Source organism: Lontra canadensis, unplaced genomic scaffold, assembly GCF_010015895.1.
Source record: "Lontra canadensis isolate GAN:19392208 unplaced genomic scaffold, GSC_riverotter_1.0 scaffold150, whole genome shotgun sequence".
Classification (NCBI taxonomy): domain Eukaryota; kingdom Metazoa; phylum Chordata; class Mammalia; order Carnivora; family Mustelidae; genus Lontra; species Lontra canadensis.
The window spans coordinates 1,127,250-1,141,965 of NW_022631144.1; the positions used below are offsets into that span (position 1 = coordinate 1,127,250).

General features: G+C 38.5%; 1 protein-coding gene across 7 annotated transcripts; it reads left to right on the forward strand.

The window, feature by feature from the left end:
• The first annotated feature begins 1,233 nt into the window (after positions 1–1,233).
• On the forward strand, positions 1,234–12,386 carry SPIC (Spi-C transcription factor). Of its 7 annotated transcripts, none has more exons than XM_032844319.1 (7): positions 1,452–1,518; positions 1,605–1,629; positions 3,145–3,170; positions 3,947–4,043; positions 4,813–4,925; positions 6,931–7,039; positions 10,143–12,386. In XM_032844319.1, exons 3-7 carry the CDS (start codon positions 3,168–3,170, stop codon positions 10,568–10,570), a joined length of 750 nt encoding a protein of 249 aa, XP_032700210.1. In that variant the 5' UTR covers positions 1,452–1,518; positions 1,605–1,629; positions 3,145–3,167; the 3' UTR covers positions 10,571–12,386. The 7 variants fall into 7 exon arrangements, with proteins under 7 accessions (XP_032700211.1, XP_032700214.1, XP_032700208.1 ...); XM_032844318.1 differs by having other exon boundaries at positions 1,461–1,518; positions 1,605–1,648; positions 3,143–3,170; XM_032844320.1 differs by lacking the exons at positions 1,452–1,518; positions 1,605–1,629 and adding an exon at positions 1,234–1,359.
• Positions 12,387–14,716: the final 2,330 nt, after the last annotated feature.

The window sequence follows — 14,716 nt, forward strand, 5'->3', positions numbered from 1 at the left end:
GCTCACTCTTTCTTTTCATTAGATTTCAGCTCACACACACGTTCCCTACTCAGAATTTTTGTGACCATTCATCATGACTACATACTCTCTCCCTATCACCTTCTCTTATCATTTTCTTAGTACTCATTATCTAACACTTGCATAGCTTGCCTTTAAAAAGAAAAAAAATTCTTCTCAATAGAACTTTTTCGGGGTTATAGTTCCTGGTTACTACATAGTGTCCACCAGAGAAAAAAGCTCAGAAATACATACTTGTTTAATAAATGAATAGGATAGAACAAAGCGGAGGGCGTAGACAGGGAAATGGTACAGATTAAAACCTCATCAACATCAGTGATTGCAGTGTTATACAGTCTTTACTATAACATCTACATTTCAGAAGAGGAGAAGTGTGTTTACATTTGCATAACAAATTGGGTCCAAAAAGTAGATGGTTCAGAACAATAGTCCTGTATCAAAGGTGAGCTCAGATTCCAGCAATGCAAAACAGAAAAGTCTCTCTCCCCACCCACGAGGTTTACAAAAAATTCTTAGGTGGTTTTCCCCCTGGCGAAATGTGATATCTATTAAAATGGTAGAAGGTTGCAGTTAGGTAAGGTTGGTTCAGACACGTGTTTCAGAAAGGAAGTTACTCCTGCTGGGTACTTGTGGATACTAGGTCAGACCCTGATAGACAGGTAAAATGGAATGAGTAACTGGGCCTGTGATGGACTGGGAGGAAGAATTAGAGGTGGAGGGAGCACCCCACAATTTTCATCAGAGCCACCCAAATCCATTTCCAATAGATCTTTTAGCTAAGTAAGAGAACTGGACTTCTCTGCAAATCCGCAGCCTCAAGTGTATCCCAGATCACCACGCATGAGCCATTCCTGACTGTTGGGGAACCTCTACTGGATTTAGGTATGAAAGGAAGATCATAGTAATGGACTCCACTTCCTGCTCTTAAGATGAATCGTGGTAAATGAGGTTAAGGTTGGGATGAGGAGCCTGGAGTGCCAGGACAAGAGCCCTAGCCTTTATGATCTCTTAAGACGATGGGTAGGAGTGAAGTGGTTTGAAAGGGAAGAGGCCAATTTGAGAAGGCCAGAGTGAAGGTTGTTTATAGTCCAGGCAAGAAAGGCAATATAGGATCTAGAATCGGGGTTGGGGGAGGGTAACAGGAACAAAAAGGGATGAACGAGAGTTGTGCAGGTCAGAGGTTTCCAGTGTGTTTGTGGGGTCCAGAGGTGCTGCATTTAATGCTGGGCGGGATTCATGGGGTTTGTTTGGATGCTTCTGGCCCATGGGATATAAACTTCTACGTGTTTCTTCAAAATAATAGCCCCTGGAGTCTGTTGGCCATATCATGAAATAGAAATCGTGAGTACACTGTATCTTTTAAAAAAAATCCCCTTTTGTAGCACTTCCTTAAAAACAGCTATTTAATGCGACTCTGCCAGTGAGTTCTTGACAGTTCTGTCTTAACGATTCTGATATTAATGAAACATCTATTTTGTAAAGAGCTGAAGTGTCTTCCTGGTAAGTGTTTAGCTTCTGATTCTCAAAATACCTTGTGATAATTTTCTCCTTCAGCCTAAAGAATGTTTCTTGTATCAACTCTTCAGATACAAGAAAGATTAAGCAATTGAAGTAATCAATAGAGTTTGCGAGCTTTTTTTTTTCCTTTTGGGTTTGCTACTTTAAAGAGTTGAAATAGTTGTCTTTTGTGGTGTATTTTAGTCAAAATCATTTAAGTATTTGATTCAAACAACACTACTCATATATTTGCTTTAGTGCATATGAGTTGAGGCATAATTAATTGAAAGTTCATTGACTTGCCTTTTTAAAAAAACACATACACTGATAATATTTATTAGGGATCATAGCCCAGGCAGTGATCTATGGGTTTTCTTTATTTTTTTAAGTTTTTGCTAAATTGTTCAACATCTCTCACATTGGAAAGCTGTCTTCCAGCTTTTTTGAGATACAATTGACATAATTGTGTAAGTTTAAGGCGGAAAATGTAATAATCTGACATGCGAATATATTATGAAATGATAACCACAATAAGGTTAGTTAACTCCTGTTACCTCACATAGTTAACTTTCTTTTTAGGGATTTTTTTTTCCCCTCACATTTTCTTTTAACTGACATGGTATAGTGATTTCGAAGAGCTGAATAGAATTTCAGTGTCTGATGTATTATATTGATGTAATTATTGATGGATATGTATAATAGCGTGTTGGATTATATCATCTCTATTCTGCAGTGTTAACAATAACAAGCTCACTGCATTCGTGGGGTAAATGATAACGTGTAAACAGTTGCTTGTGCTAAATAACAAGATAAACAGTTGTGCCTCCCCCCCATGCTCTTTCTTGTTATGTAGATTTATTTGTTTTTAGTTTGCAGAACGTTAATCTTTTTTAAAAAAACCATTTAATGTTGTTGTTTTTTAAATCACTGTTTATTTAGAACAAAATCTAACGGATTAGAAAGTAGACCAGGGTTCCTATCCTAGGATTTTTTTCTAGTGAGTGGATGGGTTTTACAGGGTAAATTTTATTTGTAATGTAGATTCACATTTCAAGAGAGAGAAAGCCTTTCTTCACCAGATTCTCAGTAGGCTGACACCAGAAAGATTGGGGGAAAAAAACCCACAACATTATAAATGGAGAGCTATGCTAAGGTAAAAAGGTTTCTGATTTTCAGAATTTTTAAAATACTTTCTTTTGAAGATTTTATTTTTAAGTAATCTTTACACCCAATGTGAGGCTCAAACTCAAAACCCCAAGATCAAGAGTCACATGCCCTTCTGACCCAGCCAGTCAGGCACCCCTTAAATACTTTAATTCTTAAAAGGATTTTGAAATACTTAAATATTCTCCTCAGTAATTTTTAAAACTCTTACAAGTTAAGCCATTTAGGTAATTAACCCTGTTGACCTACTTCAACATTTAAAAAGTTTTGTAATAAAAAAGCAAAAAAAAAAGTTTGTAGGAAATTTTGTAAGAAGAAAAATGTGTACTCATTAAATGAGACTTCGATGGTACTTGTGGTTTTTACAGGTTTTTACAGGGTATCTTCAGAAAATATTTTGAGTAAGAGCTTTTAATTCAGAGGTAATTTAAATACACTTTTAATTTTTTTATTAATCTTTTTCAGAATTGTCAATATATTAATGAAGCATGGTAAGTTGTTATTTTCCAATCTTCCTTGGATGATTTGGAGGATGAGCATCCTCTTGAAGGATCATTATCCTCCATTTTGAAAGTAATCTGTGGTTCAGATTATAAGGGTATGAAATGGTTTACAAAACAGTTTAATATGGGGGCACCTGTGTGGCTCAGTCGGTTAAGGGTCCAACTCCTGGTTCCAGGTTGGGTCATGGTCTGGAGGTGGGATCAAACCCTGCCTGCATAGGGCTCCGTGCTCCGTATGGAGGCTGCTTCAGATTCTTCCTCCCTCCCTCTCTGCCCTTCCCTGCTCGCACGCTCTGTCTCTATCTCCAATACATTAAAGTTAAAAAAAAAAAAAGTTTAATTTTATGTCTCAAGGACATGTTTTTGAAATTAAGAGCATTTCCATTTTAAGCACTGATTCAGATTGTTCTATGAAAGATAGTTCCTTAATCCCTTTTTCCAAATCAGTCTCCTGCAATACGACTCCTACTAAACTTTTAAGAGAATGTTAAATACTGTACCGTAGAATGAGTACTGTGTTCTAAATACTGTATGTTATAGAGCAGTGGATTTCAGCCAGGGTTGAGAGAGTGCTGCTGGCATCCAGTGAGTGGGTGGAGACCAGGGATGCTGCTAGATTTTCTGCCGTGCACAGGACAGCCCCCTGCAGTAACGACTTAGCCAACCTCACGTATCAATAGTGTTGTGGGTAAGAAACCACCCTTTATAGCAGAAAGATTAAGTTCGATTGATAATTTCATAACTTGAGGATTCTGCCTTTCTAGCAGTCCTGCATTGAACAAGACAAGCTGGGACAAGCCTTTGAAGATGCTTTCGAGGTACTGAGGCAGCATTCAACGGGAGATCTTCAGTACTCCCCAGGTAAAGTGTCAGTCAGCTGCTTTCGGTACATCAAATGCCTTCTTCGTCACACAGACACATGAATAATTGTAACAGAAGAACATTTTTATCTAGTGCATCTAAGGTTTATTCTAACAGGTGAAAAGCTTGCAGGGTTAAACCCTAGCTTATGTAAATTTAAAGTGTAACATATGAAAATGCAAAGAATATAGAGAATGACATTCCACATAGGAAAACTAGCACATAAAATACTAGCACTTAAAAAAAAATACAGCACTATTAAGTATATCTGGTTGATATTTATCTAATAACTTTAACTGTTTGGAGTGGGCTTTTTGGTTATTCCAATTTATCTTGCAGACTTTCCATACAGGAGATACTCAACTCAGGAGAATATTCTTTTCTTTGAGAGTAAATATTCTTACTGTTCCTTACCTATTGCCCTGTAGACTATGGAAAGATAGTGTAGGTGAAGTATAGGTATCTTGGCTCTTGAGTTAACACATGGTATTGTGGTAAGTTCCAAAATAAAAGAAATAGTGGGGTCTCTGCTTGCAAGGAACATGTGCTCCAGTAAGGGAAATGGGATATGAAAAAAGAAGACTCTGATACCAGCATAATACAATAAACATAGGGAAATGCAAAGTTATAGAGAACCCATGATGAAGCAACCACATACCTAACCATATATGCATATATAAACATACATACATTAGGTACACACACACACACACACACACACAGTTATAAACTTTGACTTTTGGAGTTTCTCTCTCTGTTTTTAAATTAGATTACAAAAATTACCTGGCTTTCATCAACCACTGCTCTCAAGTCAGAGGAAATTCCACCTGCTATGGTATGCTGCCTACAGAGGAACCTGTCTATAATTGGAGAACAGTAATAGTGAGTACATGTACCAGTAGGTCATCTCCCAGTAACAGGCAAATTCCTCTTCACACCTGCTTTCCACTTAGTGTATGTTCACTGAAACCCAGCTTAGTGGCAGCTGGGCAGAGAAAACTCACAGACATCAGTGGTGTAAATTGGACCTCATGGGTGGTCCTTGGCAATGCTGTCAAGAAGGAAACTGCCCTCTATCATTGCTCTTCACCCAGCATCAGGGTTTGAATGACTTCTACAAGGATGTGTTTTTAGGGTTCTCACGTTACTGCTTCTTGTCCGTTTGGAAAATTGCAAAATAATATGGTTCCCCTAAAATCCGTAGGGCAAAGCCCAAACTTCCCCTGCATTGGCTTTACCTATAATCTTGTATTAACCTGCTCTGTTTCCCTTTCTAAACTCAGAGCTAGCTACATGTCTTGGACCAGCTCAGGGATATTGTTACATCCCCCTGTAAACAAAGTGTTCCCACCATTTATCTCTCTATTCATGTGTTCTTTTGTATTACTTTCTTTTTTTTTTTTTTAATTTTTTTTATTTGACAGACCGCAAGTAGGCAGAAAGACAGGCAGAGAGAGGCGGGGGAAGCAGGCTCCCTGTTGAGCAGAAAACCCGATGCGACCCTGGGATCATGATCTGAGCCGAAGGCAGAGGCTTTAACCCACTGAGCCACCCAGGCGCCCCTCTTTTTTTTTTTTTTTTTTAAAGATTTATTTCTTTATTTGAGAGAGAGAGAGAGGGGCAAGGGGCAGAGGGAAAGGAGAAAGAAACTCAAGGAGACTCTGCTGAGCACAGAGCCTGATAAAAGGCTCAGTCCCATGATCCTGAAAGCATGACCTGAACCAAAACCAAGAGTTGGACACTTAATGGACTGTACCACCCAGGTGTCCCTGTATTGTTTTCTTAATGCCAGCTATCTTAATGTGGTGCAGTATAAATATGAAATGGGTTTTTCTTTACTTTTATTTTTTCCCAGTCACTACTTTTTTTTTTTTAAAGATTTTATTTATTTATTTGACAGAGTGAGAGATCACAAGTAGAGAGGCAGGCAGAGAGAGAGAGAGAGAGGGAAGCAGGCTCCCTGCTGAGCAAAGAGCCCCATGCGGGACTCGATCCCGGGACCCTGGGATCACGACCTGAGCTGAAGGCAGCGGCTTAACCCACTGAGCCACCCAGGTGCCCCCAGTCACTACTTTCAACCATGCTATGTCAGATGTCCTCTTCCTGACCCTCTAAATTGTTCTGTTAGGGCCTTTCCACAAGACATTTCTTTGAACAGGGAATTTAGGTTCCAGCTTAACCTCTCTTCCACCTCTGCTTGGGGTTACCAGGTGAAATACAGCAATATTTTTATTTGCAAAATCTGGCAACCCTGCTTCCTCTTCAACTTCCAATCCCTAGTACGTATCACAGCCTCTATGGTTGGGGACTCCTTGCCTGCTTGGGAAGCCTCTTACATGGGGTATGTTGGGTTGGTTCAAATCATCATCAGGTTACCGCATGAAGACCTACATTTGCTTTCCGAATGTAATGGTAACAGTTCAAGCTGCTTCCTCCTGTCCCCTCTCTTGGCCGTGCCCTTCCTTGGCTGCCATCTTTCTCCCTTTGTTTCCTCTTGCCCAGATGGGCATCCAACAGAGGAGTGAAAGCCCATCTTCCCCTTTGTGCTGGCACTTCAATTTTCTACTAATAATTCTTCAAAATTTTCCTTTCTCACTGGTATATTTAGGGAGAAGGGAGGAAGCAAGCCCCTCATCTTTCTCATAGGAAGGGGATGGTATGTTAAGTCTTCACAGAGCCAAAGAGTAGCTTCTGCCCCTTGGTCCTCTCTTCATGTGGGTTTGAGGCTAGTTCTGCTCTGGGAGATAAATCTGGCTACAGTTGAGGATTATGCTTTTTAGAATTTGGGAGACGCTTAGCACTCTTTTTGTCCTCAGCTTTTGACTTTAGCCATCAGCTGGGGCCACATGGAAAGTCCCACTAACATCCTGCTGCATTATTTATATAGAACAGTGCTGCGGATCTCTATTTTGAAGGAAATACTCACCCATCTCTGCCAAACATCCCTGAAAATCAGCTGGTACAACCTGCTGTTCTCCATCAAAAGGGAGGAAAAGGTAGGTGGATCCATCAGTCTTTTTATAGGTAAAAGAACCGAGTCATCTTCAAAGCAGCTTTAAAGGGATTTCATATCTGAGTTTAGAACTGCGTTTGCAAAATAATCTAGTACTGTGATTAAGAATAATTGACCTCTGACAGGCTGAGCCACTCCAAGCCATTCATCTTGGGTGAGCCTTCCCCTGCTTCATAGAAATGTGAAGCTGTAGAGTGTCACTTGACTCAAGTAAATCTGTATTCATGAATAATGTGTCTATATTTGGGGTGTAGAAAGGGGAACTTTTCCTTAAGTTGTTCTAGCAATCTTAACACTAATTGTGAAGGGCTTGGTATGGAAGTTGTTTTCTCCATTAAGTTTCCTGCAAATGAAGTTTCATAATAATTCAGTATTTCATAAATTTGAAATCCTGATTTCATAAATTGAAGCTGATGGTGGTCTCACCCAACAGATAGGTAAAGTGATAAAGCAGGATAGTAGCCTCTGATGGCAACATTGTGGGCCACATGTGTGCACATGTGTTATTGGATTGAGTACAAATTGGTACCAAGTTTGGAAAGGCAGTTTGGCAGTAACTACCAAAACTTAAATGTTAATATCTTTTGATTCTTAGGGACTACATAACTGAGTGAGTGTGAACTCTGGGTTGATTGTGTGAGCCTGGGAAAATCACTTAACCTTTTGTACCACAGTGTCCTCACTCAAAGAACAAATAATGATAATTGTACAAAGATTGTAAGATGGCTGTAAAAATTAAATGAGAAAGTCCTTGTAAAGCATTACACTCACAGCTTGGCTCTGGATTATTTCTCACAATACTCTAGGGTGTGTGTGCGTGTACACGTGTATACACGATATACATTAGGATGTTCCTTACAATGTTTGTTAAAGGAAAAGAATGGAACCTATTTACTGCATCTGTATTTAAGGTACAGAGAAGTGTAAGATGCATCATAATTTTAAAATGAAATTGTTTTAATGATACTTTATCACAGTTTCTAAATTATTTTCAGTAAATATTTTTTTGAAAAACTACTTTTGTTCCTGTATCTGCATCCTAGAATACTGTATCCTAGAACAAAATTTTAAATATTCAGCAATAATCTAATCTAGCAAGGAATAATGCATAAAATCACACATGTAAAATAAATCTGTATCACTGGATTTTGGAATTGAGTAATGAACTGTTACTAGTAGTAATTTAATACAAGGAGAGTATTACTTCTACCTCTGTCCAGGTGTTTAACTTGTCACTATTATTTTTTAACTAAAAACCTGGATCTTTTCATTGATGTTTTATGGTGTAAAGCTTTGCCAGTATGGGACATACCACCCATAATTTTCGGTTTTTGAAGTTTCTTCTTCCACCTGAAATTTTGAAATTATTTGGGGAGTCATTATCCGGAGAAAAATAGTACACTCATTAAACAGAACACAAAGCTGTTAAAAGGCATGAAGGCATATCTTATGTGTTGATAAAGAATTCTAAAGTACATTTTTTGGTTTTAATCCTTTTTAATTCTATGATTTAAAAGTAGAAATGCAGATTATTAAAAGTTCAAAGAATTCAGAAATTCACAAAGAATAAGTGGAAATGTTCTTCTTTCTTTCCATGATACGTCCCAGAAGTAACTGTTGTTACTTCAACAGCTGAGTATTTACCCATCTATAGCTAATTCCTGATTGTTCTCTGACTTAATTTAAGATCTATTACTTACTGAAAAAGCAAAATAATATGATACCACTGACATTTTTAAAGGATATGCATATGTTGACGTGCAAATTTTTTTAATTTTAAAAATATGTATTAGACTGGAATTGTACTTTAACTTTGTGCTTCTGTTTGAATCTTTTACTCTGAGCTCATCATACTTTCTAAAATAAGTTTAAATACTTTTTTCAAAACTGAAAACAGTTTAAAAGGTGAGGATCCATTATTGATTTGACCACTGGATAAGAGACAAAGTTTATTTAAGGCTGTGACTTTAATTCATGATGTGTTTTTTTGGTAAGTCCCTTTCATTTCTTAATTTGTAATTTCAAGATAATACAAGGCAAAAAGATAATCTTCTTAAAAACCTTTGAGGTTTTAGGATGAATGATGATTGATGCAAGAGTATTACTCTCCAGAGACTGTTCAAAGCAGTTTGGGAATCCACTGTTCCTCTCTCTCTAGGGGAAAAAGGAATTCGGCTGTAGATATGTTAAGCTATTGGCAGATCTGGCAAGGCATCGTATTTACAGGCCAATTCAGAAGTCACAAAATGGGCTGTCCCCCTTGGTTTCTGTTAGGCCAAAGACATCCAGTCAACTGAACAAAAATCACAGTAAATCCTCCTAAAGTTTTCTGTCTAGACATTATGAAATATAAAGGACTATATTCCTAAAGAGAGAAAAACTCTGGTAGTGCCATTTTATTTCACAGCAATGAAAAATACCATAGTGCCCATTGTTAAAACTGCTCATAAATGATACCAAAATGTCATGAAGATGGCAATGAAGGTGGCATTTTCCACTCCATTTTTTTTTGTTTTCTTTTTCATTTCGCATAACTAGGTAGACCCACGGTTTTTGTCTTTTTTTTTCTTTCTAATCTAAGTCTTTGATATTAATTTCACTAACACTGCTTTATATTTGAATACTATTTTGCATTTTTTTAAAATACATTCACATTCCTTACCTCATTTAACTTAACTCATTTGGATAAAGCCCTTTAAAATGATTTGCTTTGTGAAAATGGCTTTTGAGGCTTCACTTTATTTAAAACCACTAAACTTTGCAGTTCATTTTCTCAGTTGTGTTGTTCTAAAATATGACATGGAACGGGTAGTCAAGATTTGATTGCGAAGAAATCGGATAGACTGACAGGGTAGACTCGGATAAAGAGGCATCAGGCTTCCGTTTTCCAGTAAAGGATAGTACAAAATTTTTTAAAGATCCCCAACAAAGTACGGTCCAACTGAAACTTCAGTAGGGCCAAACAGATGTCTGACTTTCATGTCCCAATGCAGCTTTGAGTTTCGTAGTCACTCAACAGACCCTACCTGAGGATGTTCTTTGTGTGTAGCCACGGTGGAGTATGACATTGTTTTTCTCCATTTTAGGCAGGAAGAAGCTCCGACTGTTTGAATACCTTCATGAATCCCTGTGTAATCCTGAGATGGCATCTTGTATTCAGTGGGTAGATAAAACCAAAGGCATCTTCCAGTTTGTGTCAAAAAACAAAGAAAAACTTGCCCAACTTTGGGGGAAAAGAAAAGGCAATCGGAAGACCATGACTTACCAGAAAATGGCCAGAGCACTGAGGAATTACGGAAGAACTGGGGAAGTCACTAAAATCCGGAGAAAGCTAACTTACCAGTTCAGTGAAGCCATTCTCCAAAGACTCTCTCCATCTTACTTCTTAGAAAAAGAGTTCTTCTACTCACCGTATGTTCAACCTGAGCAAGGCTTTCTCAGCTTCAGTAACTGGAATGCAAATTATAATTGTCCATACGCTGATTACCATGAGCTAAGTCACCCTGATTGCTAAATATTCTCCTATATTTCATGATTTCCTGACATCAGAAATCTGTACCAGTTTCAGGATTTTTCTCTTAAATGCTGGAGAGGGAAAAACAATTAACGTCATTGTTTCTAATCTTTTACTAAATGGTTTATAATTATACAGAGTTGGTGAAAAAAATCTGCCAGTGAACGACTTTAATGATCCAGCCCCATTTGAAAATATAAACTAAATGTCCTCGCTCTTACCGTTTATGCAATACTTCTAGGTAAACAATGCTAGTAGAGATGATTTGATCTATATAGATTTAAATGTTTTCCTGTCATACACTCAGGCAAAAAAAAAAAATCAGTCTAATGTATTATCTGATAGCTTTAGCAACAGCAAAATAATTGGCACATGATAGTCTTCATGCTAAAGTACATTCATGACTTTCAAAACTTTATTTTCACTGCACTTCAGACTTCATGGTCTGCAACCCTGTGGTGCTAAAAAAATGATCTAAGGAAAATGCCACCTACCTTAATGATAGAACTCCAAAGCGTATTCTTCCCACACATCATTTCCTGGCATCTCTGCCCTGGGGTAGATCCAGAAGCTAAGATTCCTTGCTATCCTGTCACTCAGCCACAAGAAGGTGCTCTTGCCTTGTTATCTCTGGCCTAACTTCGGAAAACTGGACTTCTCCTCCCTTAAACTAGCCCAGCTAAGATCAGGCTGGGAAAGTTGGAGAAAAAGATAAAGGATAGAGACTAGCAGATAAATCCAGGGAGGACATGGGACTTGAAAGCTATGGTTTATTCTGAGCATTCCATTATGAATGAAGAAAGAAACCCTGTTTCTTACTTCCTGGTTGGCAGGTTGATTTGTATCCCATCTGTATTACCATGATGCAGGAGAGCTTCCTAGACCATATCGGCCATCTTCAGTCCAGGCCAAGAGCTTCCTGGAGCCTACCCAATTTAATATGTTACATTGCCCTTTTTCTTTGTGTCTTTCAGGGATTCTTTAAAAATGGCAGACTAAATGAAGGTAATGATATTGGCTATCTGCACATGTAGTCTGGCCTTCTGGAATAAACTGAATGTTTGCATCTTCCCCAAAATATGTTGAAACCTAATCCTTAGTGTGATGATATTTGGAGGCAGGCTGTTTGGAAGGAAGAACTCTCACAAATGGGCATAGTGCCTTGTAGAAGAGGCCCAGAGAGCTTCCTCACCCCTTCTGCTTTGCGAGGACACATGACGGCCTCCTGTGAACCAGGAAGCAGGCTCTTACACTGAATGTGCTGGTGCCCTGATCTTGGACTTCCCAGCTTCTTGAACTGTAAGAAATTTCTGGTTATAAGACACCCAGTTTACGGTATTCTGTTACAGCAGCCCAGAGGAACTGAGACCGTTCCAGTCATGCTAACCTTAAAAAGTAGGACCTAGCATTTATGTTCATTCTCTGCAAAGAAATACGCTCTGTAAATACAAATTTTACCAGACATTGCAAAGAGGAAATGGTGAAGAGGTTTCACCACACAGCTCATTTGGCAAATAACTTAATAGAATTAACATTTTCTCTTCAAAGTCCCACCTACAACCGATGCCGGCTTGAAGGGTTCGTCTTGACAATTCTCCAAAAAGCCTCCAGTCAGCTCTGATTCCATTTGTATTGTTCCCAGAGTAGATTTCTCTTTGGCAGAAATCTGGGCTCTGCCTTTTACAAAAGTAGGCTGACCAAAAGCCATTTTCACAAGTAGGTTGGTCCTTAAAGACCTGTCCATAACTGCTGCCCAAAGACTGAAACCTCCATACATTGTATGACACATACCATACTTGAAACAGGGTGTGACTCCCTGTCACCACCCAAGGACGGGGGGGGGGGTTGGGGGGGGGACGGACGACTTGTTAGACTCTATCGTGGTCGTTCTTTTCCTGGAATATGGTATCCCAGCCTCTCTCTGGTCCCCGTCATCTGGCTGAATGACTCAGTTGAACTATTCTCTGGTGAGGTGTCCAGTGTTAAGTGAAACAGACATGGCTTTTTCTGTTGTGAAACTTCAGTTCTAACAGTATAAGTTTTATTAATACTTAATTAAGTTTACCAAATACCTTACTGAAGAGCAATTTATTGGTTGGGCTCACACAACATTGTGAAGTATGTCAAGTGCATCAGTGTGGCAACATTAGTTAATCTAACCTGTACAGACTGATGTATACACCCACTTAACCATTATCTAAATGAAGATACAGCATCTCATAACCGTTTTTTCCAAAGCCCATCTTGAACATAGCATGAAATGAATCCTATAGTTCGTATTCTATTGCATTTGCTTTTGTTCCTTTCAATATATTGATGAAGTTCATCAGTGTTGCTGGATATGAGGAATTTACTTTTTCATTACTTTTAGTTCCTTATTTTTAATGGACTGTGCCTGAAATCTCTCAACCTCCAGAGTTTACAAAAATTATACAATTACAATTACACAATTATACAATTATAAAATGGGCCCTGAATATTTTCATATGCACATTGATTCACATGAATATTTTCATAGTCACATGTCTTATTATCAGACATGGATGCCAGTCCTTCACAGAGTTGGAGTGTTGTACACAGTCATATAACCACAATTTATATTTAGATGTTTTGGTTCATACATTTTTACCTAACTCATGTAATTCGGATGGAATTTCAGTTTGTATTTTGATGGTACAGACTCTTGATAATGATACTGTAAACTAAGCTTAAAGCAATTTACTACTTTTTCATGAATTGGTGAAAGTTAATTTTTTTTTTTTTAGATTTTTATTTTTATTTATTTGTCAGAGAGGAGCGAGAGTGAGCACAGGCAGAGAGGCAGAGGGAGAAGCAGGCTCCCTGCCAAGCAAGGAGCCCGATGTGGGACTCCATCCCAGGACGCTGGGATCATGATCTGAGCTGAAGGCAGCTGCTTAACCAACTGAGCCACCCAGGCATCCCGAAAGTTAACATTTTTGACAACTGAAATGAACCATTTCTTCAAGTTTCCTGCCCCTCATTTCAAAGCTGAGGATACTCTGTTTGCCTTTGCAATATTAGTTTGAATTTGATGGGTGGCTGCTGCTTTAATTTAAACCTGGGTGGATTTTAAAAGCCGTGGGTAGTTAGTTACTAGGAAAAAAAGGGGCTGCAGGTAGGGATTGTGTGTGCTTTGTCAGGCAAGCACAGCGAAAATCCCTGAGTATGTGAAATAGACTACCTCAAGGATTGTCAGGAGCAGCCCTGACTTAGCTTGGCCACGAACCAGTTAAACAAAGGACTAAATGTGGAAGAAGAATGTAGAGCATCTAGGTGTTTTTCAGTAGTGGGCCCCAGAATCAGAAATCCAAATACAGAGAGCACATGAATGTATCAGTGGTCGGACAAATGAACAATCCGTGTCAAAGAAATAGATGCGGTTCAAATATGAGAAGTTTGCAAATTGTGCAAGAACAAAGCTTTGTACAATGCTTGGATGTGCTATCAGAGCTTTATCTCCAACAGCTGTAGGAGTCAGTGAAGATTTTCTTTGATAAGCACACTCATCCAGGATTTGGAGTGGGGAATTAATCAACAAAAGGCTAGTGAGTTCATAGGCAGCTTAAGTGAACAAACAATTTCCTGTAATCAACACTTTATAATGTAGGTGAACAAGTACAATTTTAACAATCATGCTTTACATAAGTAATTAAATTACAGCAATTGATGTGATGAAAGATCAAATTTACAAGTTTTAGAGTGACACTGCTATCTCTTGGAAAACTTCATTTCTTACCAACTCTTAGTAAAAGGGAGATTTGTGGGAATGGGCTATGGGCTATGGGCTTCAAGTAATGAAAGCCCTTGACTCAAACTAGTTTAAGAAAGAAAATGTACTGTCTCACGGATCAAAAGTCCAAATGAAGAGTAGGCTACAACCATGATACATTATTGTTCTGGCTTTGTTTTCTGGTGAGTCTTTGGTTATGCTTTTCTTGGCATTGGCCTTATCCTCAGGTTTGCTACAAGTAAAGTGACTACTGCAGTTCCAGCTCTGTTGGCACCGCAATGTCCACTAACAGAAAGAGCCACTTAACCTAGTGTCCTCTTTGCAGTTGGGGAAATTTTCCAGAACCTCCCTAAAACATCTCCTATTGTCCATACCTGGAATCCCTGCTCAATCCT

Coding starts and splice junctions, on each gene's coding strand:
- SPIC (XM_032844320.1), top strand. Junction 4,044..4,812: donor AGATCTTCAGTACTCCCCAG/GTAAAGTGTCAG, acceptor TTTTTAAATTAG/ATTACAAAAATTACCTGGCT. Junction 7,040..10,142: donor CCATCAAAAGGGAGGAAAAG/GTAGGTGGATCC, acceptor TCTCCATTTTAG/GCAGGAAGAAGCTCCGACTG.